Genomic DNA, 27995 nt, shown 5'->3' with positions numbered 1-27995 from the left:
CGTGTCTTTTGCATTAGTAATGTCAATAAAGCAGCTTAAAAATGGCTTGGGACTCTACATGTATGCATATAATAGAAAGGGAGGGATTTCACACAAACATTCATGTATTAACTATTTCAACAGAGACACACCTTCAGATCATAGGTCCTCCACCCCATGCATAATAAGTCTCGACAATAACAATATGACAGTGTGACACAAATGTAGCACGTAGAATGGCAATTTAAAAAAAAAGTTTAATTTAATTAATTATTTTAATGAAGCGTTTAAAAAACGCTCCATTGCCAAAGCGTACCTGACAGTGATAATATAAAAAAATATATAAAATGCATTATAATTTTATAATTTACTGCAGTGCGTAGATTGAGAGGACGTTAGCATTATTAGCAGACTAATCAGAAACCTCATAAAATATGAACTGATTTACAAACAATTACTTTTAAACACTTTATATGCATTATCGTAAACAAATATTATATGCAGAACCTAGCAGAACACCCGCCCTCTTTTCTTTGATTGACGACGTTTGTGACCAATCAAAGCCCTCATCTGAGAACGCAGAGCCAATCAGCGAGCTGGCCGGGCTGAACTCAGAGCAAATCCAAAGAGTTGGCAAAAATCAAAAATGGCGCCCAGCTCGAAATCAGAGAAAGATGACAACAAACAAAAACAACAGAAAAAACACAAAGATCACATCGTCAAACTCCTCACGCGTGGGCGGGTAGGCAGAAAGGGTGATGTGGGCAAAAAGTGGCATTTATAACGTGAAATGTTTTTTCCTCTAAGCTTAGATAATAATGTGTGTGTGTTATTAGCATTTTAGCTGTAGCTTCATTTAACGTCATTATGTGTCTCTCAGTGTTTATTATTTATATATGTGAACCTTTTAATGGACGCAACAATGGAAACATTTTTATGTACAGTATACGGTTCTTTGGAGCAACAATAAATATTCAACAAACAATGTTCACGATTGTGAATCTGTCATGATTGATATGCCCATCAATGGTCAAAAGTAGATTATGCATTATTCTGTATATTAAGTAGAGTGCATTATTCTCCACTGACATCCATCATTCTCATTTAAATAACAGTTTCCATCCTAAATGCCATCTCATTACTGTAAATAGGTCAATATTTAAAATGAATAAATGCCTGTAGTGTTCAGTGCAAACATGAGCATCATAACTATCATGGATTTAATATTTAACCAAAACAACCTTGATTAAGCAGCTTTCTCCACAAAGTCAGTCTAACAGCCAATTTAACTGTACTAATGGCTAATATTTCCAGGTGTATTACTCTGTAACTGAATTAATATCTCTTTATATCTGTTAGTTGAATGGGCATCTCTCTCAGCGGCTCTTCCGGAAACTCCCTCCACGCGTCTGCGTCCCGCTGAAGACCATCGTCAGTGAGGAGTTCCTCAGAGCAGGGTGAGGAGAAGATGCGATCTGTCCCGTCCGTTATCTCGGAGCAATGTGAATGCTGTATCTGATTGGTCTGTCTCTCTGCTGTCACAGGCACGTCTTCCTGGGCTTCACCAAATGTGGCCGGTACGTGTTGTCCTACACCAGTGACTGCGGAGAGGATGACGACTTCTCCTTCTACACGTATCACCTGTACTGGTGGGAGTTCAACCTGCACAGCCGCCTCAAACAGGTATAAATATGTTCCTATTTGAATCATAGAACTTTCTCAGTTTGTGTGGATGGGTGCTCATCCTCTAAATCAGCTTTGACTTGTGGAGTTCCTCAAGGTTCTGTCCTTGCTCCCATTTTATTTTCTTTATATGCTTAATATACATTTTTTAATAAGCACAATTGTTATGCTGACAACACTCAAATTTTTGTGCCTTTTAAGCCAAATGACAACCAGGGTTTGAGTGCTTTAACTGCTTATCTGTCTGATATTAAAGCTTGGATGTCTGTTAATTTTTTGAACCTCAATGAGAGTAAGACTGTGGAAATTATGTTCGGACCTCTAGCTGTATCTGGCAACACACAGCAAGTGTTTGGTGATCTGGCCACATATGTCAAGCTCTCTGTAAAAAATATGGGTGTTGCGTTTGATTCTGCTTTGACTTTTTTTAATAAGCAAGTAAATGTAGTTGTTAAATCAAGTTTTTTTTTCAGCTTGCTAAGGTGAAAGGTTTTTTGACGTGTGCTGAGTTCGAGAGAGTTATACATGCTTTTTTCTCATCTGGACTAGACTACTGCAATTTAATGTATATCGGTATTATATAAAAATGATTTGGCTATTGTTTGTCTTGTCATATTTTATGTACTCTGATTTCTTTTAAACAATACTGTTCAGCACAATGGTCCACCATTGCTGTTTAATTGTGCTTTATAAATAAAATGAACTGAAGTGATATAAAATCTGTTGTATATAACAGACATCTAAAGATTACCCCATGATATAGCATGAACTTTATCTGTCTCTCGCTGCAGGTGCATCATGTGCGTTTGTTTGCGGGAGAGGACATCTACAGCGATCTCTATTTGACTGTTTGCGAGTGGCACAATGATCATTCTAAGCTGGTCGTCTTTGGCTTTAAGTAAGAGTCTTGCTCCTCTGTGCTGTGTGTTTTGAGCCAGTGGCTGAGTTAATGTGTTATCTAAACATGTGCTCTCTGTGGTCTGTCAGCACGCGCAGCTCCAGTTCAGCCCTGATGAACATGATGATGAGCGATGAGAACAACAGGGACATCTACATCACCATCACCTCAATGCCTCCCGCACAACCGTGCAAGCAGTGCTGCCCCACATCCTCCGTGTCCACCATACGCACAGGTGCATTGGTGTTTTATTAGCATAGACAAATTTCTCCTTTCCAGTCCCTAGCAAACAAACACTTGTCTCCGTTCACGTGTGAGCAGGTGGCGAGTGTCTGCAGCACGGTTACGTTCTGAACGCTCGCTATCAGGTGGTTTATCCGTTCCCGACGTTCCAGCCGGCGCTGCAGCTGAAGAAGGACCAGGTGATTCTGCTCAACACCAGCTACTCTCTGGTGGCCTGCGCCATCTCCCTCTGCTCAGGTACACAGCCAGTGTTTGTTCACTGCGGTGTGTGTTGGTTTGTTGATGGCCACATGAATGTGCGTGTTTGCTTTCTCTCAGTGCAACTTGTTTTAGGAAATCAGATTGTTTGGACAGTTCTTTTAAATTAAATGAATAAAAGAATGAGTCCTTACTCAATAGTAATGTTCTTCAAACTGACCAAGACCACTTGATCATATGGAGTCATTTGAAATAAATTAATAAATACATAAATTAAAAAGTAAAAACGCTTTTGTCATTTTTGTAATATGTGAATGCTTAAATTGAAATACTTCTGTTTGGCACTGTTTTCAATTCATTCATGTACATTATCGTTCAAAAGTTTGGGGTCAGTAAGATTTTTTTTTTTTGTACTTTAATACTTTCATAATTCATACTTTTATTCAGCAAGGGCTGAGTAAATTGATCAAAATTGACAGTATAGACATTTATAATGTTACAAAAGATTTTTATTTCTAATGAATGCTGTTCAACTTTTTATTCATCAAAGAAAATGTATCACGGTTTCCACAAACATATGAAACAGCTCAACTGTTTTCAACATTGTTAATAATCAGAAATGTTTATCTTGAGCAGCAAATCAGTATATTAGAATGATTTCTGAAGGATCAAGTGACACTGAAGACTGGAGTAATGATGCTGAAAATACAGCTTTGATCACAGAAATAAATAACATTTTAAAATATATTCAAATAGAAAGTAGTTCTTTTAAATTGCAATAATATTTCACAATATTATTGTTTTTACTGTTTCTTTGAACAAATGAATGCAGCCTTGGTGAGCAGAAGAGACTTCTTCCAAAAACATTCAAAAGACATTTTATATAAATTTCAAACATTTTAATTTTTAATTGCTGCTATCTATACAGTGTTTTTAATTAATTTATAGTAATTATGGTGTGTTGTTTATTGATTTTAGTGTTCAATTATTAGTGTGATTTAATGATCTATATTTCATTTGATGTGTGAATTCCTCTCTGCGTAGGAGATGGGCAGCAGGATGGTCAAAACAATCAGATTCTCTACCGTAAGAGAGATGCTTCCTCCTCTTCTCCTCCTGCTGGACCTACATCGCCTTCCTCATCAACCTCGTCCCAGGGGTCATCTGACCTCAGACAGTTACAGCCCCATTTCACCCCGCTCTCCTCCAGCCAATCACAGGCAGCCGTGCGGGCCAGGGAGTTCGCCGCTGACATTTTCCGCCGAGCTCAGGCTGGAGTGAGGGAACACGACAGAAAAACCAAAGAGAAAGAAGAGACGGACACCCAGCGATTCCACAGTGAGGAGCGAACGAGAGAGAGACAGGAACGAGACGCAGAGGTCCCGGGACCCTCGTCTTCCTCCTCAGGACAGAGCCAAAGTTCAGTGCCGCCCACAGAGGCAGAGGACAGTGCTGTGTGTAACACAGTCATGTCTCCTGGATCCACCTCCTCCGTCTCCTCTCTGTCTCCACATGCTCATGAGCCTTCATCCTCCTCATCCTCATCAGAGCCTGCCTACGTCAACTACACCACTCTCAGATACAGACTACCGCAGGCCAGAGCGTCAGAGCAGCCGAGCGGTACGACATTTCTCATCTGTTCTTGACACACACACACACAAAATTTGGAGTCAGATATAGATTCAGAAACCGATCTGACATATTAGGTTCAGTGATGGATTCCCCAGACTGATTCAAACCAGTAGCTTGTCTTTTAGAACTGTTAAAGGGATAGTTCACCCAAAAATGAAAATTCTGTCATGAATTACTCACCCTCATGTCGTTCCTAACCTGTAAGACCTCCGAATTGGAGGAGACGAATGAGCCTCACCCTAGTGCCTTTTTGGAGAGTATCTTAATTTGTGTTCCGAAGATGAACAAAGGTCTTACAGGCTTGAAACGACATGAGGGTGAGTAATTAATGACATTTTCGAACTATCCCTTTAATTACCAGAACCGGAGTCATTTGTTCATGAATCAGACTACGCCGGTCATGCTGTGTTTTTGATTCACTGATGAGAACTTATTCATGAGAGCCCTGAGTGAGCTGAGAGCTGTCCGCCTCCGGTGCAGGGGAAGACAAGATGTCTCAGATTAAGCGATTGAGGCTAGGGCTGTGCAATTAATCGCATGCAGGATTAACGCTACTTTCACTTTGAAGTGAATGCACCGATCCCCAATCTACATAAATGCGTCTATGTTTGCGCAAATCATTCGTGATCCAGCTTTATCTACAGAAGAAGTGAGTATAAGGGTTTTTATGAATCTTTGCAAATCGCAAATGTTAAATGACCCCTTTAACTAAAAAGATTCAACTCCTAAAAGTCATTTGTTGTTGAATCAGACTACGCTGATCACATTGTATGTTTTTTAATTACTAAAAAGAACTGGTTCATAAGAGCCACTACACCAGTCACACTGCATTTTCTTTTTGACTTACTAAAAAGAAATAACTCCAAAATAATCATTTGTTTTCTGATCATACTATCCCAGTTACGCTATGTTTTTCACTCGCTGACTACATAAATCATAAATCAGACTACACCAGTTGCACCGTATGTTTTTGACTCACTGAACGGAACTGACTCATAAGAGTCTTTTGACCGTAAATCAGACTACACTAGTCGCGCTGTATGTTTATCATTCACTTAATGGAGAACGGACTCTCTTTTTTTTCACCATAGCGTGTAGTTTTGATCTCGTAATGACAAGGTACGAAGTGTTTATGATTGTTTTTCTCATTTCTTTCTGTCTAGAGCTCATCTGAACTGGTATATAATCTGTAATGTTTCTGTCCTTGTCTTTAGGAGATGAGGATGATAAAGTCCTGCTTCCTTTCACTGTGACGGATCTAAAGGGACGAAACTTGCAGCTGGTGACGGGACAGTTCAGCGGTCAGGTGTGTGTTGATACCGCACGCGTCCGATGCTGCAGGGCTGTGTTTGATCTCTCGTGTGTTTGTGTCTCTCTCAGTGTGTGTGCATCGAGCAGCTGACGCTGGACTTCGAGTATCTCATCAACGAGGTCATCAGGAATGATGCTGACTGGGGCTCCCAGTTCTGCTCCTTCAGCGACTATGACGTGGTCATCCTCGAGGTGATGGGATTTTCTTCAGGAGGAGCTGCTGTGTTACATGTTTCATTTTTGTTAGGATTTGTTGTCCCATAGAACAGCCCTTTTTGTCTGTTGAGTTGATTCTGGAAGTTTTTTTCCATTCATCTTTCCCATCAAGATTTTTAAAAAGTCTTTGTTAAAGTGTTATAAGCTACAAGGAGAATCACAGCCTTACATAATTTGATTTGAAGTAGAAAAGTATTTGAGATTCAGACAAAAAGACAAAGATGAATGGAATGTTTACTTTGTTGGTGCAGCGTTCTAATTTGCATGTGTTCTGCTGTTTCTATGGCAACAGGTTTGCCCGGAGACCAATATAGTGGTGATAAACATCGGGCTGCTGCTTCTGGCGTTCTCTAATTGTGAGGATGAGCACTGCAGGTACACACACACACACACACACACACACATACATATGATGAAATGTTCATTAATACTTTGTTTCTGTCTGTGTGTGTAGACCCAAGTCGTATCACTCCAGTCTGCAAGTCAGTTGGGATTTGAACACTGGAGCGTGTCGTACAGTCGGTGTCGGTGACCTCACTGAGGTCAAAGGTCAGACCAGGTAATGCCCTTCGGATGCGTGGCCCGTGCTGTCTGTCTGTTTGCTCTCGCTCAGATGTTCTCATGTGCTTGTTTCTGCCGCAGTGGAAGCGTGTGGAGCTCCTACAGGAAGTCATGTGTGAACACTGTTATGCGGTGGCTCATTCCTGAGAGCAGCTCGCGCTACATCAACCGCATGACCAATGAGGCTCTGCATAAAGGTGTGGTTTAGACACACATGAGCAATACACCTACACTACTTTTTTTAATTTTAACGTCACATACAATACTTTTTGTGACTGTTTTTTTTCTGCTCATTGCAGGTTCTTCTCTTCAGGTGTTGGCTGATAATGACAGAAGCACGTGGATCGTCCTGTGAGAGAGACGTCACACACACACACACACACTCACTCCTCAGTGCTGCTCTGCTGTGTCCAAACGCAGCCGTTCTCAGTGTTTCTGTCGTGTTTGCTGCGTGTATCCGTGTGATTGTGTGGGAGCGGATCATTCAGGGACCGAGCAGATCCACGGTGCTCAGTTCCACCTGTACGCCGGCAGCACGGGACACTCTGGGAACATTTTCTGAAACACGTCAACGATCACCTTCCCAATGCAAAACAGAACTGAACGTCTGTCTCTGTTAAACTTGCACACTTATACACACTTGTTTTGATGATAGTGTAATGGACTGAAGTAGTTATTTTTCTGTTTGAAATGCCCTGTAATTGGAAAGTGCAGCAGGACGTTTTCGTGGATAGAAATAAGACGTTGCTTTGGGGCTTATCTGTATTTGTTTGCTTGATTTGATTTGTTTGTTTCAGGATGCAGTTGTTTACATCGTTTAGACCGATTCATCAGCCAATCAGAAGCTGCCGACCCCTCCTGCCCTTTTTTAATACTAGTTGTGGCCTCACAGCTGGACTGGATGGGAATATTGTTTTTATGCAACGTTGTTTTACTTTATTTTTGATAAAAATTAAATATTCCTTCAGTACATTACTGGTTTTATGACTTTTCATTTCATCAAAGTGGGCAGTGTTATTTTAATATGTTTTATATACAATGTTAAAATTTGTATCATTTTTAATTAGCTTTATTTTTCAGCTTTCATTAGAATTTTGTTGTAGTATTTTACATTAGTTTAAAAAAAATAATAATTTCCGTTTTAATAATGGTATTTCAGTTCATAGCCAAGGCAACATTTCTCATTTTCAGATTAAATGTTAAATGTTTCATCTAAAATGTATATTTTGTTTCAGCTTTATTTCAATTAACAAAAACTAAGTGAACTGCATGTTTGTAACAAACACAAAACATCAGAATGCATAATTTTCTTAAAAGCTTTTTTGTTTTAAAGGGACACTGAACTTCGAGGCACAGTAATACAGATTTTTACATGGATTTCTGTTACAGGTACACTTCAAATAAGGCCATTATGGTTTCAACAGTACAAGATCATAAAAGTATGTCATACATAACTAAAATCATATCATTTGCAGCAACTCTTATAGTACAATTAAAGAAACACTGATATATATATATATTCAAAAACAATATAACCCTGTGCTAAACAGTTTTTTTTTTTTATCAAAACTGCTGCAGAATTGTTCCACATTAGATTTGGCTCTATAACCACTGGAGAGTTACACACTAGCTGCTGATTGGCTGTCAAAACCACCATAATTATATACGGAATATTCATGAGCTGCACCAACGCGTCCAATCACAAAACATTTCTGTACTCTTCGCTTATGTGTTCAGTGTTTGTTAGAAATGAATCGTTTGTGCTCGGCTACATTTGTGTGGATGCAGAATGAATGATTCATGTGAAAAGAGGGAAAAATGACAGATGAATGGAGTGAAGTCGATGATTAAACACTGAATCTCATTCATGTCAACCAAACTTGATAACTGAAAATGGTTTTACAATTTACACTAAATTGATTCTGCTTGTGTTTTACAAATGAGGCCTGATAAGATTTCAGATTTTAAAAATGAAATAAAAATAAAGCATTCTCGTAATTGTTTCTGACATTTATTTATTACCTAATCCTCTGAAGGCACGTTTGATCCATTAGCATCAGACTCAAATCATAAAGCATCAAAGATAAACAGCTGATTAAAGCACAACAATTGTATATATAATTTTCATTATTGTTAAAAAAGAAAAAGTCAAAAGCACGGAAGGACGTGGTGTTACAGCTGTGAAAGGCTACACCTTAAATGACCACACTCATGAATATTAATTAGGAACAGGCCTAGGTGATGTATGATTGGCTTTGGCAAAGAATGGCAGCATGGAACAGGTGGAGGTTCATCAAAACAGGACTCTTAAAGCGACAGTTCACCCAAAAATGAAATGTCCATCTTCATTTATTCACCCTTATGTCGTTATATAAATTTCATTCTTCTATGGAACACACTTTTTTGGAGATAGATGACTTTTGAATGACTTGTGGGCAAATGCTTTTAATTTTGGGTGAACTGTAACTTTAAGAGTCGAGACACGACACGCATGGCAGCTTTGATAGACAAAGGGAAGGCAATGAAAATGTGTGTGTGTGCACTTCATTAAGGCATATGAATGTTACAGTTTTCTAGAAAAGCTTCATTAGATCATACAGCAGCTCTGAGGGCTGATTCACCTCAGGAAACTCGCTCAGTTTCTCTGTGTTTACAGGAAATAAACTGAAACTGAACTTCCTCTAATAATTAGCAAAACTAATCGATCCCAAACTGGCTCCCAGAGAAATGAGCTCAGCAATGAACGTCAGTCCGAGTGGCTGAAGTTAGTTTGGTGTGCTGCTGTTGTTGTTGTTGTAGAGCTCTGTTCGAGCGAGTTTGGTGGGCGGCTCCAGTGACTCCTCCCCCACAACCACAGGAACGGCCATGTCCTGATCCTCATCGGTCTCATCGTCCTCCTCCTCTTCCTCCTCATCTACACACATTCACACACAAACATGATCAATGAGATTTCCTGATGCTAGTGTTTGGGTGGTTGCTAGAGTTTAAGAAAAAAAAAAGCTAAAGAAAGTCTCAAAATTTATGTTCTGATTTATCAGACAGGTGTCTGTGTGTGTTAATGCACGTACCTTTATCAGGATCCATTGACCTTTGACTTCTGTTCAGGCAGGCGAACTGAAACAACAGACACAAAGTTAAATCACTGCATGACTGTCTGTTTGACTGTATGTATGCATGCATGCATGTGTGTGTTTGTATGTCTACCTCTCCCATGACAGAGATGGGCGTCTCTCCTTTGGCCTGTGCGACTCTGTGCTCGATCAGGTAATACATGTACTCGTCATACAGCAGTCTGATCAGATGAAACGAGCCGAAACTTGCGGCACTGCGCAGGGTCAGATCTCTGATCACCACAGAACTACAAAACACACACAAACATTATGAGATTATGGCAATATAACAACTAAAGACACACTAAAACCCCTAACATGGCATCAGCTTTTTTATGGGCTTTTATTAGGACAGTAGAGAGATGACAGGAAAGCATTGCTGCCAAAAGTGATTTTATACACAAAATTGGATTAAAAACGCATAACGAGGTCATGTGACAAAATGTAGCATGTTGGAAATGTTTCTGTTGCCTACTGTGCATTGTTTCACATGCTGATTTCCCCTGAAGTGCCTTGAAATGCGCAGTGTCAATCGTAGACTATAAAAAAAGACAGATGACCCATCTCCACTTCCTTCCACTAACATCTCAGTATGGCCGCTGTCATCTTGTGAAAACGACGTCATTTGGAGCCAGAGTCTGCCTGGTAGTGGTTGTATGGTGGAGCCGTGGTATCAAAGTGGTATCAGACCACAATCATGACACCACACCCCGTTTTTATAGCATCAAATAACTAACTAACAGCAAACTTATTAGATAAATAAACACTTGAACATATATCTGCATGATAAGAACTACCTAAAATGACAGAAACTTTTCATCTTTGGAAAAAATGGATTTGAAGTGTAATTTGATTATTTAGTTTGTCTCACATGCCATTCGATTACATGGAGAGGGAGGGGTTTATGACCAACACCGGGTCCAACCACCTGGGGGGGATTGAAATGTTTTGGCTTCACATTAGCCCTATAGAGTAGATCATTTTTTGGATAACAAGCAAAATATATTTGCTGCGTAAATCAGATGGACTGAGGTGCAGCGATAACTACTTGAACGGACTTATTAAAAATGCAAATTCATTCTCTTCCAGCAGGAGGCGCTTTAAAGCGGAAGAACTAGAGGTTTCCCCGGTAACGGCTGTTGGGCTGTACACAAAGCAGCACTCAGCTTACAAACGCTGCTTTATCAGGCATATAACATGCAAGATGCAATGAAAATGACATAGAACATTTTCTAAAGACAGTGTTCCTTCAGAAATACAGTGATATAAAAACACCTTCGCCTCGTTTTGATTTTTAAACGTGCATTATGTGCTCATGCTTATTCAACGAAGCCTTTTGGAAAATCGGTCAGTTTTGATATCGTGGCGGGTCGCCCCAAATAAATGAATGTCTGTGAGATCCATGCAACAGCACAACAACCTGAGCCCAACTTCATTACTCATCACTTTAAATTTAACAGCATTTCTTGCCGGCGCCACTAACCAGACCGATAAACAACAAACAGACCATTAGTTAACTTCGGGCCAGGCGCATGCGCACAATGAAACCGTCTATAGTGTTTTGTTTATATCACAGCTCGGTCAGAGTCGTCAGCTGAGCTTGTGATCAACACCGACTCGTGCATATGATCCGTCATCAAAATCGTCAATCCATATCTGTGGAAGTGAGAGACTATAAATTTTGAATGCGAATTTTATAATTGTTGTGGAGCACATTAGCTTATAGATAACCGTAAGGCTAAAATATTCATACTAAAAGCCAAAAAACTTCATGATTTCATGGGGACTTTAATATGCAGTATGCAGTGGGGAATAAGCAGGAATCTCACCTGTAGAAGCTCCATTTGAGCAGGAAGAGTTTGGCCACTTTGGGGAAGGCCGGGCTGCCGGTGTACGGCTTCAGGACCTGCGAGACAATCCTATCCAGCCATGCGGCCCACTGCTCCAGAGAGTTCTGATGCTGCAGGGTGAGCTTAAAGTCCTGCTCCAACCGCTGGACCACACCATCTTCACAGCCACACACCCATGAGGCCTGCTCCTAAACACACACACACACACACACACACGTGAATTAAAAACTGAAGGGAGATCTGGGGAAGACAGGACATGAACAGAGCGAGCCGTGTTACCTGTACATTGGTGAAGTCGACACGGTTGAGGTCGCTGAGCATCTGTGTGATCTGAGCCGTGTTCTGCAGGACGGCGCGGGCCGCCTGAGCCAGATGATTGAGAGATGTGTAGCGCCTCAGAGTCTGAGCGAACGCTCCCGCGCACACAATCTACACAACACACACGGTGTTAGCATAAACACACCGATAACAGAGGGAACTCAGAGGAGATCTGTGTGTGTTTCAGACCTTGATACGGACCATCTCCTCCGGGATGTTGATCATGGCGTTGGTCAGCCAGTTCTCCAGACTCTTAGCAAAGTTACGGATGGCTTGAGTTAAGGCACCTACAGGAAGAGAGACAGAAAGAGTCAGAGACTAAATTTCAAATTCTGCAAGTATGGATCTCAAGTATGGTATTTATTTAAATCCATGGTCATTTGCTGCAACAAAAACTATAAGAAAGTATTGAGAATCTTGAGCTGTACTGAGTTCTGTTGAAGTCCATAGAGTTAATATAGAGTATTTATGGTTGCATAGAGTTTAGCAACTGTTTGAGAACTTTTTTACTCAAATTGTGCATTTCACAGATTATGGAGTTTATAGGTTTATATCAAGTTGTATAGAGTGTGAAAAATTGTATACATTTGTGTAGCTCATGGTTGAGCTTGTTTATGAATTGTATAAAGTTTTTTGCAACCCTGTGAATAGAATTTATATAGAATTTGTATAGAGTTTGTTGTGTAACTCACTGGGGTGTTGTTTATGTAGAGTTGTGCAAAACTGTATAAGGTTTTGTAATTTTGTATGGAGCTGTGTAGAATTTTATAAATCATAGAGACTAGAGTTTATAAAGAGTTAGTTTTACATTGTGTAGGACTATGTAACTCACTGAGAATAGTAATGTAATGTAGAGTTTTGTAACTAATTGAAATGGTGTTTGTATAGAGCTGTGTAACTCCCTGGGGATGTTGTTTACATGAAGTGAATTTGTACAAGGTTTTATAGGTTTGTGTCTTATAGAATTGTGTAACTCACTGTGGATGGAGTTGATATAGAGATTGTATAGAGTTGTAAAACACTGGAATGAAGTACATATAGAGTTTGTGTTGTGTTATAACTCGCAGAGTTGTTTATATGAAGATTGTATGTAGAATTTTGTCATTCATTGCTGTTTATATAACGTTGTGTAACACAGGAAGTTGAATAGTTGAAATTAATGGAGTTTATAGACAGTAGTGTTGTGAAACTAACTGTGCGTGTTGTTTAAGTGGAATTGTATAGAATTTTGTAACTCCCTGGCACTAGAGTTGATACAGAGTTTGTGTTGTGTATCTCCAGGAGGATGATGATTATATATAGTTTACATAGCAAAATTTATAACTGTATAGGACAGAGTATAAATAGAGTTTGTGTAGAGTTGTGTAACTCACTGAGCATATTGGATATATTATATAAAGTTTGTAATTAATTGGGTTTGTATAGCATTGTGTAAAGGATGGTGAAGAGTTGTAACTTACTGGGATGGAGTTTATATAGTTATCATATAGCGTTTATATAGAGTTTGTGTAGAGTTGTGTAACTCACTAGGATGAAGTATGTATAGAGTTTATGTAAAGTTATGTAACTCACTGGGATGGAGTTTATATAGAGTTTATGTATAGTTATATAACTCACTGGAATGGAGTTTATATAGAGTTTGTGTAGAGCTGGGTAACTCACTAGGATGAAGTATGTATAGAGTTTATGTAAAGTTATGTAACTCACTGGGATGGAGTTTATATAGAGTTTATGTATAGTTATATAACTCACTGGAATGGAGTTTATATAGAGTTTGTGTAGAGTTGGGTAACTCACTAGGATGAAGTATGTGTAGAGTTTATGTAAAGTTATGTAACTCACTGGGATGGAGTTTATATAGAGTTTATGTATAGTTATATAACTCACTGGAATGGAGTTTATATAGAGTTTGTGTAGAGTTGGGTAACTCACTAGGATGAAGTATGTATAGAGTTTATGTAAAGTTATGTAACTCACTGGGATGGAGTTTATGTATAGTTATATAACTCACTGGAATGGAGTTTATATAGAGTTTGTGTAGAGTTGTGAGAACTCACTGGGGATTGGTCTCAGGACATCAGGGATGAGGATCTCCACTAGGCTTTGGTACAGCAAATTGTCGCATTCGCGGGCCCAGTTGAGGACGGGCTCATATTTACACAACAGAACCAGAACCGACTTGGGAAAACGCTTCTCTGATTCATCATGACTGTAGAGACAGAGACATCAGTGAGACACAACACAACATCACAACACTTGTTACTGCACTTTAAGCCAATGTGTCTCACAGGTCGAGTGTATCTGTGTCGCTGCTTTGTCCTTCACTGAACCTCCAGAAACTCTTCCAAAGAGTCTCCACAAGAGGGAACTGCAGGTTTACCATCACATCCAGAATCGCCTATTAACACACACACACACATAATTCACCAAAACACTAAAATAACCACACATCTGACATCCAGCACACACACTCACCTCACAGTGCTCTCTGTAGTTCAGCTGATATGTGTGTACGTGTTGAGGATGGAGTCCATCTGGCAGAGGTTTACCCTCATCTTTGAGCTCAGGGAACTCCGGCAGACTGCGAGACGCATCTGAGACACACATTCAAAAAGTTCATGTAAAGTAAGATTTTATTTCCAAAAGAGAGAGCTGCTCCTACATTTTGTTTTTGTCTTACCTAAAAACTGCTGATACTGGTGAACCTGGGTGCTGATGTCGGAAAGCCCCGCCCCTTGTTGATGCCCCACCCCCAGGCCCATTCCATTGGTCAGTCCCTCCACTTTATGCACAGGCTTTATCCTATATCAAGAGATGAGGGCTATCAGTCAAACTAACAACAAGTGATCAACAACACACAAACTATAAACACACACACACACACAAACCTCTGTTTCTGTGAGTACGGCTGTTGTCTCAGGGCCAGGTGTTGCTGGTCCTCCACCAGTCTGTGCAGGGGGGAGTTGCTCTTGATTCGAAGGCCATAGTAATGGTACTTAGAGTTCCCTCTGAAACACACACACACACACACACACCCACACACACACACAGGTGTTTTAATATTAGCCTTTAATAGCCTGTTCTGTTATTTTAGTATAATTCATATACTATTATAGTTTTTGTTAATATTGTTGTTTTTTATTTTATATTTAAATCTCAAATTAGCATGTATACAATTTATTTTGAAAAATTCTAGCAAATAAAAAAAACTGCTGCAAAACATGATGCATTCACAGCTAATCAGAACACATTTAACGTTTAATGCGCAGTTATGTGGAGCAAATTCTGGACCAGAGATTTTACTGTGGGTGGAGCTACCCAGTACAATGAATATGCAAATAAAGCAAAATGGTTCATATTGCTTGTTGAGGCTTGAAGCTTTATTGCATCACAACTGGTCCGGACAGTGTGACTGTACCTGGTGCCGAGACGTCTGGTCCTGAGGCCCATGAACACAGAGCGGATGAGTTTGCCAAAGGAGGCAGCATTCACGGGTTCCAGCTTGGTCTGCTGGCAGTGCAGGAGGTAATGACAGTAGAGAGTACAGCGAGGAAGACTCACACCTTCAGCCGTCTCGTAGTTATCCATCAGCCACTGCACCTGAGCACAGACAGGAGACAGACAACAGGTGTTAATTCACTGACTATCACCCAATCAAAAACTCATTTTTTTACCCGTTTTATGGGTGAATCCAGTGTTTTCTTCTGTGTATTTTAGCATTGTTATATACTATTATAGTATTTATTCATATTTTTTATTAGCTTCATTTTTATTTTACTTTAAGTTTTAGTAATTTTGTTATGTGCTATTATTATTATTTTATTACTCTATTATTTTTTATATTATGTTTATATTTTATTATTCTATTAGTTTTTATTATTTTGTTATGTGGTAAATTATTATTAGTAATTTTAGTACTTAAACTTATTTTATTTCAGTTAACCGCCCAGGCGACACTTCTAATTTTCATTTAAATTTCTAAAAAGTAAAGAAAAAATTAAATGTTTAAGTTTTTCTTCTAATATTTCATTTTATTTCACTTAATTTTTTTTTTTCAATTACTAAAATTAATTTTAGTTACCAATAACAACACTGGGTGAAACTCTGAATCATCATTCAAGAAAACAAATACACTCACAGTCGCGGGCGATGCGCGTGTGTTGTGTGAGAAATTTTGATTCCCTCCACCGGCTCCACTAAGCATGTACCCGCCCTGAATCACGTAACTCCCCACCCCTCCACTGGTGACCACACCCCCTGACACGCCCACTCCTGACGAGGACCCGCCAGCCATCACGGTGATCCCCGAACTGGCCTCTGAGAACATGGAGACCACCCCTGTGCCTGTCCCGGACGTCACAGACACAGGCTGAGTGCTGGCGGGGGACGTGACCTGTGAGCCGGTGGTGGGCGACGTCTCATAGTAAGTAACAGAGGGCGTGGCCTGAGAGTAGAGGGAGGGGTCTGTGAACTGGTAACTACTGGAACGACTGAAAAAGGGAAAGAGAAGGAGAAGTACAGAGAAAGGTAAATGTTTCAGGAGTAAAGAAGCTAAATATACACCACAAGCACTGTGTGTGTTGACGCTCACATTGCAGTATTGTTGTAGTCGGCGTCTCCCTCCACAAACTGACTCGGGTAAACATGCTGTACAGGGACCTACACACAAACAAACAGCTGTTTCACATCAGACTCTTAAAAGTCAGTTTAATCAGAGTCAGGTATGAGGGGAACATCACAAAGCCTGTCTACATAATGTCAAATCTAAATCTTTACTTAAATACAGTAAACTAAACTTTATATATAAACATAAAAAACAATATAAAGACAATGTTTAATGTTCATTTGCACCTATAAAAAAATTATTTATCTCATTAGACATCTGAGACGACAGAATAAAAATATTATAATTAGACAGTTACAATTAAATGTCTGACAATTACACAAACACGCAAATAACCTACCCCAAAAGTATTTGAGCACTAAAAAACACACTTGTACAGTATAAAGGTCATTCCTTCCAACATTGCAAAAACATTGCGAAAAATCTAACCAAGTGACATTGCTTGTAAAGAAATATAATACACTATCGTCAAACCAAGCTTTCGAGGTTTGAACTGATATATACTAAATAACTTAAGAAGAACCCATTACAGTAGATGAGACCTCACATATGTGTGGCAGGCATGTTATAATATCATTCCGCTTAAAGCAGTTATGAAGTGTGTGTGTGTGTGTGTGTGTGTGTGTGTGTTTGTACCTCAGGTGTGAGGAGTAGATTACTGACCCCCAGTTGTCCACTTTGACTCTTGGTTGTAGCCTGAACCACGGACCTCTGCTGGACACAAATCACACTGTTTTGGAATTCATTTGATCTTTATGGCTTTGATATCCCATATGTACATATGTGTGTGCATTACCTGTGCTGTCTGCACCTGTTGCACTACCTGTGTGGGAACGCCAGTCTGTCCCGCGGGAGGAGAATTCGATTCAGACTCATTCGAGTGAAGTGAGCCCTCTACACAGAGACAGACAGACCAAAAACAAGCCACATAAACATCAAACTACTATACTTAGATTCTCAGACAGAAACTCATTTGTATATTAAAGGATATAACTGAAACAGCACTGTTCAGAATGTTTTGTACATGAAATTGAGTACAACTGTGTGTAAATATACTGTAAATGTAAAAACTCAATTACATGAGCCACAACAACCGGTTTAGTTTAAATGAACATTTTTGGATTAAAAAAAGGATTAAAAACAATAACGCAGCAGCAGTGTAGAATATGGCCACTTCACACTACTGAAACTCACACTGCAGATCTTATGTGTGTGTGTGTGTGTGCAAGAGAGACACACACAATGACAGGAAGACACACTGAAGAGACATCAAACAGAAATGAGAAGGAAACACATGACAAAACCGCTCTCAGAAAAGAGGAAATAATGACTGAGTGAAGGGGAAGACTTGTTTTGCTCAGTACAAAACCTACAGGAGGAAATAATACCAAAACAATAACACACAACCATCAAAATCAGTTAACATGCAATCTTACGGTAGAGCACATCCAGACTGTACAGACAGCTACTGTAGAACATGATCTGAACAGACACACATGCAGCCATTTCTCTTTATATCAGGCTCATACGGGCCGGCCTTGAACAATTAATCTCCACAGATGGGCCGAGAAATCTCTCGTTCGGGTAAACACAGGTATCAGATTGAGAGAGGAGAAATCAAGCTCAAGAAAGGATGAGGACGTTTACTTTAACTGTCCTTTTTACTTTGGTTTCCATTCTGTATTTTCCTGCATCCTCCAGTTTATCTCTCTATTCAAGTAAATTATTCTCTGATATAATTTAGCTTTAAACTAAAGCCTTTCTACAGGTGTTTTGCTGTTATATACTTTTATTAAATGATATACTTACATAAAAATAGTCTAATTTCACTCTTTTATCTGTCAGCATTCATTTCATATACACATACATGCAATTTATGCTGTTATGTTGAGATTTTTATAATATACCTATATGTAATTTAAATAAATATTTTTTTATTTTGACGTCTACATAAAATATGAAAATTGTGTTTTACAATAGATTTTAATTTATTTATTTTTTTCTGTTAGTGTTGATCTTTTGATCATGAGTTTTAAATATACAAGTAATTAATGTTGACAAATTTTAATGCATATAATATAAATAAATTCACTCAATATATTTACTATTCAAAATTTGGGCTCAGTAAGATTTTTTTAATGTTTTTGAAAGAAGTCTCTTCTGCTCACAGAGGCTGCATTTATTTGATCAAAAATACAGTAAAAACACCAATACTGTGAAATATTATTACAATTAAAAATAACCACTTTCTATGTGAATATATTGTAAAATGCAATTTATTCCTGTGATCAAAGCTGTATTTTCAGCATCATTACTCCAGTCTTCATCCTTTAGAGATCATAGTATGTTCTAATTATCAGTGTTGAAACATTATCAGTGTTAACTTGCAAACCATCATAATTGCTGTGATGAATAAAAAGTTAAAAATTAGTAAGATTATGCTGTCACTTTTTCTAAATACATCATCTCTGAATAAAAGTATTAATATATAAATTAATTTAAAAAATTACAAATAAATTAAATAATTTAAAAAAATTGAAAATCCTAGTGTATATATATAAAAAAATATTTTGATATTAATTTAGATTTTTTTATTTTGATATTGACATTTGAAATCTAGTTTTAAATACACATTTTTTGTGGTCACTATATTTAGTCTGTCAGGTCTCAGTATTGTCCTTCTCTACGGTAGTTAATAAAGCTGCTGCGGTAAGAAGTTCATCCATACTCTGCGGACGCTGATATCGGCTGTTACAATGTTCAGTCATCAGAAAAAACGTGTGTATGTGTGAGTGTGTTAAATAAAAACCACAGGCAGAAGGGAACGTGTGTGTGTTTGTCGGGCTGCGATACGCACTGCTACTCTTGCGTGTTTATTTTGAGGTCCTTCTATTCAGGGAGAGGCCTAGAAAGTGTCAGGTGTCTGATAGATTGCATTACACACACTTGCATACACGCAATGCATAAAAACCAGCGGTCTGCTCTGCAGCTTCAGTCCTAACTGGGAGAAAGTTAAGTCCACATGTATCTAGTAAAGTGCAAGTGCTCACCGGTGACGGTCACTACTATGTACTGCTGGGCTCTCTGGCTGTTTTCTGCCTGGGAGGCGGAGCTTTGTATCTCTCCTGCCACATACTGTGCTGCTCTCTCGGCTCCTTGAGGAGGCGTGGCCAGAACCACTTTCTTTTGAGTGGCAGGGGGCGTGGCCTGCACTCTAACGATCGAGGCCGTCTGTGCAGGAGTGGATCCCGGCGAGCTCTGGATGTCGGAGAGGAACTGGGATGTGGTGGTGGACGTGGCTTTCTGTTGGGTCGACGAGGCCGTCGTGACGTTGCCCCCTTGCGATTGGGAGGGCGGAAGCTCCTCGGCGGGGTAGCCTGAAGTTGCCATGACGACAACAGCCCAAATCCCTCTGCAAACAGAAATTAAAAGCGCGGATTAACCCCTGCAGGAAGTTGAAAGCAAACAGATTTAGACTTATTTACTTGTTTTAATGATAGATGGTGTGCCCTGGAGATTATTCCTACACAGTTACACTTAAATTGCACTTTCCATGCACTGGTCCATTTTGAGATTTTGGGCTATTTTGCTTTCATAGCATGTCGTTGTTTCAGACTAGAGGAAAGAAAACATTCAAAATGCATATTTAAGTGTTTATTTTATTATACTTTGTCTATTTGCGTCTGTAGATTTCAGTTACAATACATATCTTTAAAGGCTGTTTTCTCAAAATGAGCTTTTTCTCCACTTTAGTAGCAACTACATAAATCAGACTTGTTTTATTCCTATCTATCTATATTCTGAAGGTGTTTACCGAGGGGTTTGTTCATAAAACACTTTTTTCTGGCTGTTGGCAGGGTTTTCTGATTTGATAAGTGATACAAAGACTTCAAAAATCCCCTGAGTAAAAATCTTTAACTCTAATATGTCAACAAAATATTGAAACTGGCTTTATCCAATTTCTGGACATTTTTGTAAATTATTAGATCATGCATGTGCATATTTGAACATAACATTAATTAATGTTATTGATGTGATTAGTCAACTGGGGAATTTTACTGTATTCACCCATAGTGTCTTGCCTTAATATTTAATTGTATAAAAAGCAATAGTGCCTTGTAATAAGGAAATTCACTGGCATCTTTCTGCCGGTTTACCTTAACTAAATAATAATTTGAATACAGAATAAGTATATGCATTTAGAATCAATCACAACAAAAACAATTTAGCTGAAAAAATGTCAAGTATTTTGTCTCACTTCTGCATAGAGTAGTTTACTGTGAGACTGTAGGTAAAACTAAACACATTTTCCTTCCCTGTCAGATGCACATAAATCCTTGAGCTGGCTGAACTTGTTTAACAGTACTCTCTTTTTCCTTAAATTAGAGGCAAAAATAGGCGGCGTTGCGTGTCCTGTCTTGTGATGACAGTATGTGTTCATTCAAATGAAGTTATTGTGAGAGAGAGAAAATTTCACAATGAACCTTCTGATCATCAGAATTAGTTTTAAACAGCTTAAAAAGAGCTCACTTCATTAAAATGATTGCATGAAAATAAAACAAAGAGCAATGCTGAATACTTTAAAATTTAATTTTCAACAATTTACCATCATATATTCATAGCTCATTTTCAAATATGCTGTTAAATTAACATCCAATATGCGTTTCGCTGAACATTTGTCATAAAAAAAATTATATTGTGTCATTTATTTATTTTTATCTCTATATAGTATATAGTCAATGTTATGATTTTAATGGCAAAATATTATCCTCATGCATGATTTTGCCTCAATATATACTCTGTTTTGTGTGTATATTAAATATAATATTTCTTATATATGTATGCTTTGTGTTTTAAAATGTATGTTTTGTTTATTACTGGCAGAGGACAAATTATATATACACACACATACAGTTAAAATGCATAACTGACAATTTACCTGAACAAGCATCGGATATTCATATATTCATAGGTTCAAATATGCTGACAAATTTATGTGCAAAATGTCTCGCTGAGCATTTGATGATCATAAATCTGACTAAACATTATGTTGTGCAATATATTACTTTTCTCTCTATGGTCCATATTATGGTTACACTTCATGCATGATTTTGCCTCAATAATAATATAGTATATATTTTGAGTTTATATTATACGTAACATTTCTTACACAGCCTATGTGTGTTTTGTTTATTGCTGGCAGAGAACAAAGTATGCATCTATGTAACTGCATAGACATGTGTGACCCTGGAGCACAAAAGCAGTCATACGTAGCACGGCTGTATTTGTAGCAATAGCCAACAATACATAGTTTGGGTCAAAATTATCCATTTTTCTTTTATGCCAAAAATCATTAGGATATTAAGATCATGTTCCATGAAGATAGGTTGTAAATTTCCTACCGTAAATATATTAAAACTTAATTTTTGATTAGTAATATGCATTGGTAAGATCAACTTTAAAGGTGATTTTCTCAATATTTAGATTTTTTTGCACCCTCAGATTCCAGATTTTCAAATCTTGTCCAATCCTAACAAACCATATATCAATGGAAAGCTTATTTATTCAGCTTTCCATGTGATGTATAAATCTAATTTAAAAAAAATCTACCCTTATGACTTGTTTTGTGGTCCAGGGTCACATATGTGTGTTTTGTTTATTGCTGGCAGAAAACAAAGCATGTATATCTGGATAGACGTATGTCAATCACGCCCTTTTAACTTCCCACGCCACGCCCCTCTCCAGACCACGCCCCCTCCGCGCTGGAGCTGATCTGACTGACACACATATGGCTGGTTGTGGCTCAACAAAGTTTTTAACCCGAGAAAACACAATTCCCGGGAGTTTAATCCACCGAACGCCTGCATTCGCGTTAAACAAACTCCAGCAAACCGGACTAGCGAAAAATTGACCACAGTCGAGTGCAGTTTGACTGTCGAAAGTCGCTCTTTGACATTTGATCCTGAACTACTCGTCAGCTAAACGCGCTTCTGACGTCAAGCTCACCATAAACAAAAACAACAAGTAAAAGTCACACACGCTCACGTTACAACACCCGCCATTTTGTAGCAGATTTGACATCGTCATAACAACCGCCAGCGCGTGCGAGAGGCGCGGGGTCGAGTTCAAGCGCGACAGCTGAGGAAATCGTGTCTAGCACTTGTAAGAAAAAACAAGAGGAGGATGCGTGAAATAAAGTTGTTGCTTTCACCTTTCCCGCCGGATGATCTTAGTTTGGCGCGGAGTTTTATTGTCTTAATGGTTCAAATTGTTGTTGTTGATTCTCGTTGCTGGGTTCTTGTCGCCACGACTACCGTGACTATTGCTACCCACCCGTCTAAGCACCGCCCTCTTGCTCAGCGGCGATTGGCTGCGCGTCGCAAAGGGAAACGGCCTTCTCTCTTTATTATTGGACAAGGCGAGTGTCTATAATAAACTAACCTTGTCATTCGCTGACAGTCGAGTTACGCTATTACGCAAGAAGAGCACGCCCCCTTTACGCTCATTTATTGGACCGCATTTCTGTCAATCAAATCAAACGATACGTTCGACTCCTGACTTAAAAGCATGCAATTTATATATATCAAAATAGTGTTATATTTTTGCACAAAATAGAGAAAATCACATGCATAATCATTACCCTACAAAACGTTACCATATTAAATATACTTAAATGGCAACACCGTGGTACTTTGACTAAACGTTTTCCTCCATAAAACTGGATAACTAAACTGAATAAATTAGTAAAAAATAATATAAATTATAAAGTGGCTCCATTAGAATATTAATCATACTGAGGTCAGACAGGCAGCCTCAGGCTCATCCATGTGGTGTTATCTGTGTCAATCATATTGTCCAGACTTTCTTATCTCATGACTGTATGATTATGAAGAAACAATAATAACCACACACACATAACAATCACTCCATATCCTCTGTTTGAAATGTCATCTGGGCACCTGGTGTCACGAGAGCTCAGCTAAACCAGTCTGCACTGTATGTTTAATATTCTTTTATTGTGTATTGATGATGTTTCATGGGAATTCAGTGGTATATGAATAGTGCTGGATAGTAATTGATGTTAATCTGGATTATGTAATCAGATTCTAATTGAGCACTTGATTACATTTTAAAATGCTCATAATCAGATTACTTTTTATGGATTACGTGATTATCCATAAAATGCCAGTAAAATCCCTAATTCTTCTTTCCAAAAATTGCATCTTTCCAGATTGGATCTTGGTCCTGGTGTATGTTTTTCACATGACCCCACACAGGATCAGTAATTATATTATTATTATTATTCCCATGTAACAAACTTGCATGAACGTATACAAGTCTTGGGTTTCAGTTTTCTGTTCATTAGAAAACTGAATCTGTGGTCAAAGTGTACCATATAGGCTATATTTCAGTAACTTGTATTTAATGGATGAAATATTTGTTCTTGTATTACTTTTATATTAATATTATTATAATGATTCATTTTTAAAATGTATTTATTAACAACGTCAGAAAATTCACAAGGATTAAGCATTGTGGCATTGAGGTAAAATATAATAAACTTGGTTTAGAAAAGCATTTACATCCGGATTAAATAAGATGTGGTACTATAGACTAATAATGTGAGTATTTACATGCATCTGATTAAAAGTGCAGCGTTTGTGTCAGTGTGAGTGTGCAACTTTTTGTGCGATTAGACAACAAAAAGGTCAGGAGTGATGAGATTAGGTCGCTTCATTCGACATCACCTCCTTTGAGGTGCACAGGTTCATAATAGAGGCGCTGGGCCTGGCCTTTGTCTTCCTAAAGGTCTCTGCTATCACGGTCCATCTGACTGATGCGCAGCAGCACAGACTCCATAAGCCCCTATAAAACACACAGCAGGGCAAGAAGAGGTTAGACCATCTTTCTGACCAACAAGGAGCACTGAGAGGTATTTCCAGCACCTCTAACTCTCACTTTCGTCTGTCATGTGTAAAGCTGCAGTTCTCAGACTCGCTCTGCTAGTGGCGTTGCTGGGCGGCGCTCGGGCCACAGATGGACACCCGACCTACGGAGTGAAGCTGTGCGGCAGAGAGTTCATCCGCGCGGTCATCTTCACCTGCGGAGGCTCGCGATGGAGGAGGTCTCTGGACGTTTCAGGTATGAGACAGATATGAAGTAAAAAACCAAGACTTTTTTTTTTTTTACTGTATATTTGTTTATTTCAATGCAATACACACACATTTAGAGGAACCTAATTTTCCTTCCATAGCTTTAATGCAAAATACATTTATATACAAAATTTATTTAATTGTACTTTTGCATATAGCTTTGAATTATTTTGGCACAATTAGGCTACAACAATTAAAACATACATAATTTATTTAATAATGATAATAATAATTATTATTATTATTGATAATACCCATACATTTAGAGGGTAAATTGAACCACATGCCATTTAATTTAATATTTATTGTTTATATGAAATATTATTTATATTAAGTAATTTTAGCTTTCTTAAAAAAAGGAATAAAAAACGAAATAATAATAAAAAATTAAATAATAACTAAATTATATTTATAGTATAAAAATAAAAATATATTATTTAATAATAATAATAATTTATATTAAGTAATTAAATTGTTATTCATTACATTGTTAATTTATTGTAGCCTAATATTGTATACACATACATATGTATGCTTATATACACTGTTATTACAATAATTCAATTATTAATTATATTAATTAAAGTGTTATATATAAATATATATGCATAACCATTTTAATATAATTATTAATGATGTGTGTGTGTGTGTGTGTGTGTGTGTGTGTGTAAGATGACCTGACATGATGCTGTTGGTTGGCAGGGTGTTGCTATGCAGTAGCTAGGTTGTTTGGGGTGGTTGCTAGGTGGTTGTTTACTGGCCAAAAGAGACTCACCTCAAGTTTCTGTCATATTCTGGTCTCAGTGGCTGATGTTTGTCATTCAGTGTACATTTGTGGGGATTCTCACCCATTTTATCATCTACCAGGTGATCACTTAGTAAAATAACAGCACACCTATCTTCAAGGAGACGCATGATTTGAGGATCCATTCACTTCTAGTACACAAACTCTGCATGACTAGTTATGTGCTGAAGTTTAATGCTAAAGGTTAAGGGTTCATTTGAATCACTTGCTGTATGAGTTACAGTGAGTGACAGATCTTTTTGGTGTTGTTCTCTGATCAGGTGACCTCTCCAGTGATCTGCTCTCCGCTCATGACGACGAGGCCTCTGACAGCTGGGCATACAGACCTCGTCCCGACGCGGAGGACCCTGCCTGGGCGGGAGAGGGCCAGGAGAGCCCCGTGTTCAGCTGGCCCACCCGCTCGCTCATCTCAGAGGAAGTGCTGGAGGCCTTGCGCACGTCAGACAGGAAGGGGCGGGACGTGGTGGTCGGGCTGTCCAATGCCTGCTGTAAATGGGGCTGTAGTAAGAGCGAAATCAGCTCGTTATGTTAAAGAACTGCGTCACCCTATTTCTCCGCCCTTCCTCGCCTCTATCTTCACTCCAACCTGAAGAAGGAAGGTGGAGAGGTTGTTGAAGTTTGTTCCTATGAAATACTGAAATATATGTGTGTCGAAGATGTAGGAATAGAAGATTTTAGCCAAAGTGAAGAGCCTGTTTGTCAGTCTATTCAAAAACTGTTCATCTCTGTTCTTGTGATTCTCTTACTGATTTAATAACAGCAAACTGGAATAAAGTTTTTTTTGCGATAGAGTTTGGGGTCACGACGCTTGAACTGTAAATAAAGAATGGGAAAGCTAACAGGTAGCTTAGCTTAAAATATATTAGCATGCTACTTAGTGTAGTATGTACTAGTGTATTCAGCACTTTATGCAAATTAATCTGAATAAATTACACAGAAAATCTATCACAGTTGAAAAAATGTGCAGAACAGACATCACTGGACACTGTTTGCCCACAAAGCAATGCTCTCAAAGATATACGTCTCTTTCTTCACTTAAAACTGAACAAAAATTCTTCCATTTTTAATATAAATTTTGGTAACACTTTATTTTAATGTGTCATAATACAGAGTAATTACCTAATTAAGTACTTAGTAGTAGCCGTTGTACTTACATGCAATAAAATGTACTTGTGATGAAGTTATGGAACAGCCTGTACTTACAGTTTGTAATTATGTAGATGTAATAGGCAATTAATTAGGTAATTACTCTGTATTATGGACACCTTAAAATAAAGTGTTACCTTATTCTTTGAATATGATGGAGTGCCATGCAAGTATGAATATGGTAATAATCACAAATTATTGTGGTATAGCATACATCTCTCTCAGAGAGAGAGAGAGAGATTTAATTGATTTTCTTCCTAAATTGCTGTACAATATGAGACACAAATGTTTCAGGAGCTTAGGACACATAATAGGACACGTTTATTTGACAACTGTTTTATTTCTTATTTAATGGGTTTATGTAAATGCTTTATTTTTTTAGATTAACTGTTTTCCCCCCCAAGGCATTGCTAGATGCCATTGATGCCAAAAATTAAACTATATCTAGTTATAACATTAAATCTGTATTTAACCTCAGAACTATCTCAAAGTAAAAAGAGTGTTAAAGACTGATTTTGTGGTGGCTGTGCTTTAAAATGAAATTATTATAATCTTAATTCAAGCGATGAAGGATTTTGAAAGTCTGTGTTGAGTGCTACTGTAAGGTTAACCCTGCCTGCTTTAAATGTTTCAAAATAATTAATAGTTTAGAAAAAATTGAAAACATTTAGACATTTTAAGTTAGAAAATGACATTAATAAAGTAATTGAAAGTTACACAATTTATTACATTTTAAACAGAGTAGCTTGTAATCTGTAATCTATTACATTTCCAAAGTAACCTTCTCAACTCTGATCTGATACTTTATTTTTATTTATTTTTTTATTATGCAATAGCAAAACAACAATTACAAAGACAAAGAGAGAACAACAAAAAAAACAATGAGGGTTAAAAACAATAATCCAAAGCATACTAAGTTATCTTATAAGACTTACACCATAAGAGAGTCTTACATGCAATAGAATTATTAGAGTTACTCAACGAGTTTACATACATATCAAAATATTTCCTGAAAATAAAAAAATAAGGAGTTTTCTTTGAAAATTGACATTTATGAATGTAAAATTGAGCAAGAAATAGCAATAGATTAATAATAAATTTGCAGTGAGAAGGGTCTAAATTTAAAGAATAACCAAAAAACACAATTTTGGGGGTTATACAGAAATGTGGATATAAATATTTTTTAATGAGGCTAATGAACCTGAGTGACCCCTTGTCTCCATCTACAGGTCACAGGATGAATTATAGACCTCTACAATTAAGTTACA

General features: G+C 38.0%; 3 protein-coding genes across 4 annotated transcripts; 2 read left to right on the top strand and 1 right to left on the bottom strand.

Moving 5' to 3' along the window:
* Nucleotides 1-614: 614 nt before the first annotated feature.
* LOC306874049 (DDB1- and CUL4-associated factor 15-like) lies at nt 615-7692 on the top strand. Its single transcript, XM_079423769.1, has 13 exons — nt 615-721; nt 1339-1436; nt 1524-1662; nt 2454-2560; nt 2650-2795; nt 2882-3040; nt 4046-4621; nt 5848-5939; nt 6014-6136; nt 6453-6535; nt 6615-6719; nt 6803-6918; nt 7021-7692. The coding sequence occupies exons 1-13, from the start codon at nt 626-628 to the stop codon at nt 7074-7076; spliced, it is 1896 nt and encodes a 631-aa protein (XP_079279895.1). The 5' UTR covers nt 615-625; the 3' UTR covers nt 7077-7692.
* Nucleotides 7693-7930: 238 nt separating this feature from the next.
* Nucleotides 7931-22981, bottom strand: LOC306874047 (MHC class II regulatory factor RFX1-like). 2 transcript variants are annotated; one of them, XM_079423767.1, is made up of 18 exons: nt 22835-22966; nt 19674-20035; nt 17420-17517; nt 17260-17334; nt 16591-16658; nt 16138-16489; nt 15418-15599; nt 14888-15007; nt 14680-14801; nt 14475-14593; nt 14288-14397; nt 14057-14208; nt 12189-12286; nt 11961-12110; nt 11661-11869; nt 9926-10079; nt 9790-9835; nt 7931-9635 (listed from the first exon to the last, which is right to left on the bottom strand). In XM_079423767.1, exons 2-18 carry the CDS (start codon nt 20011-20013, stop codon nt 9487-9489), a joined length of 2544 nt encoding a protein of 847 aa, XP_079279893.1. In that variant the 5' UTR covers nt 20014-20035; nt 22835-22966; the 3' UTR covers nt 7931-9486. The 2 variants fall into 2 exon arrangements, with proteins under 2 accessions (XP_079279893.1, XP_079279892.1); XM_079423766.1 differs by having other exon boundaries at nt 8031-9635; nt 17260-17337; nt 22835-22981.
* Nucleotides 22982-24593: 1612 nt separating this feature from the next.
* On the top strand, nt 24594-26113 carry LOC306873516 (relaxin-3-like; the record flags this gene model as incomplete). The annotated part of the gene is made up of 2 exons (XM_079422858.1): nt 24594-24765; nt 25842-26113. 2 exons carry the CDS (start codon nt 24594-24596, stop codon nt 26111-26113), a joined length of 444 nt encoding a protein of 147 aa, XP_079278984.1.
* Nucleotides 26114-27995: the final 1882 nt, after the last annotated feature.

The sequence above is a fragment of the Barbus barbus genome (genome assembly GCF_936440315.1).
Source record: "Barbus barbus genome assembly, chromosome: 8".
NCBI classification, from domain to species: Eukaryota; Metazoa; Chordata; class Actinopteri; order Cypriniformes; family Cyprinidae; genus Barbus; species Barbus barbus.
The sequence above is the reverse complement of the archived record's forward strand: the minus strand, read 5'-3'. Positions and strand labels throughout refer to the sequence as shown.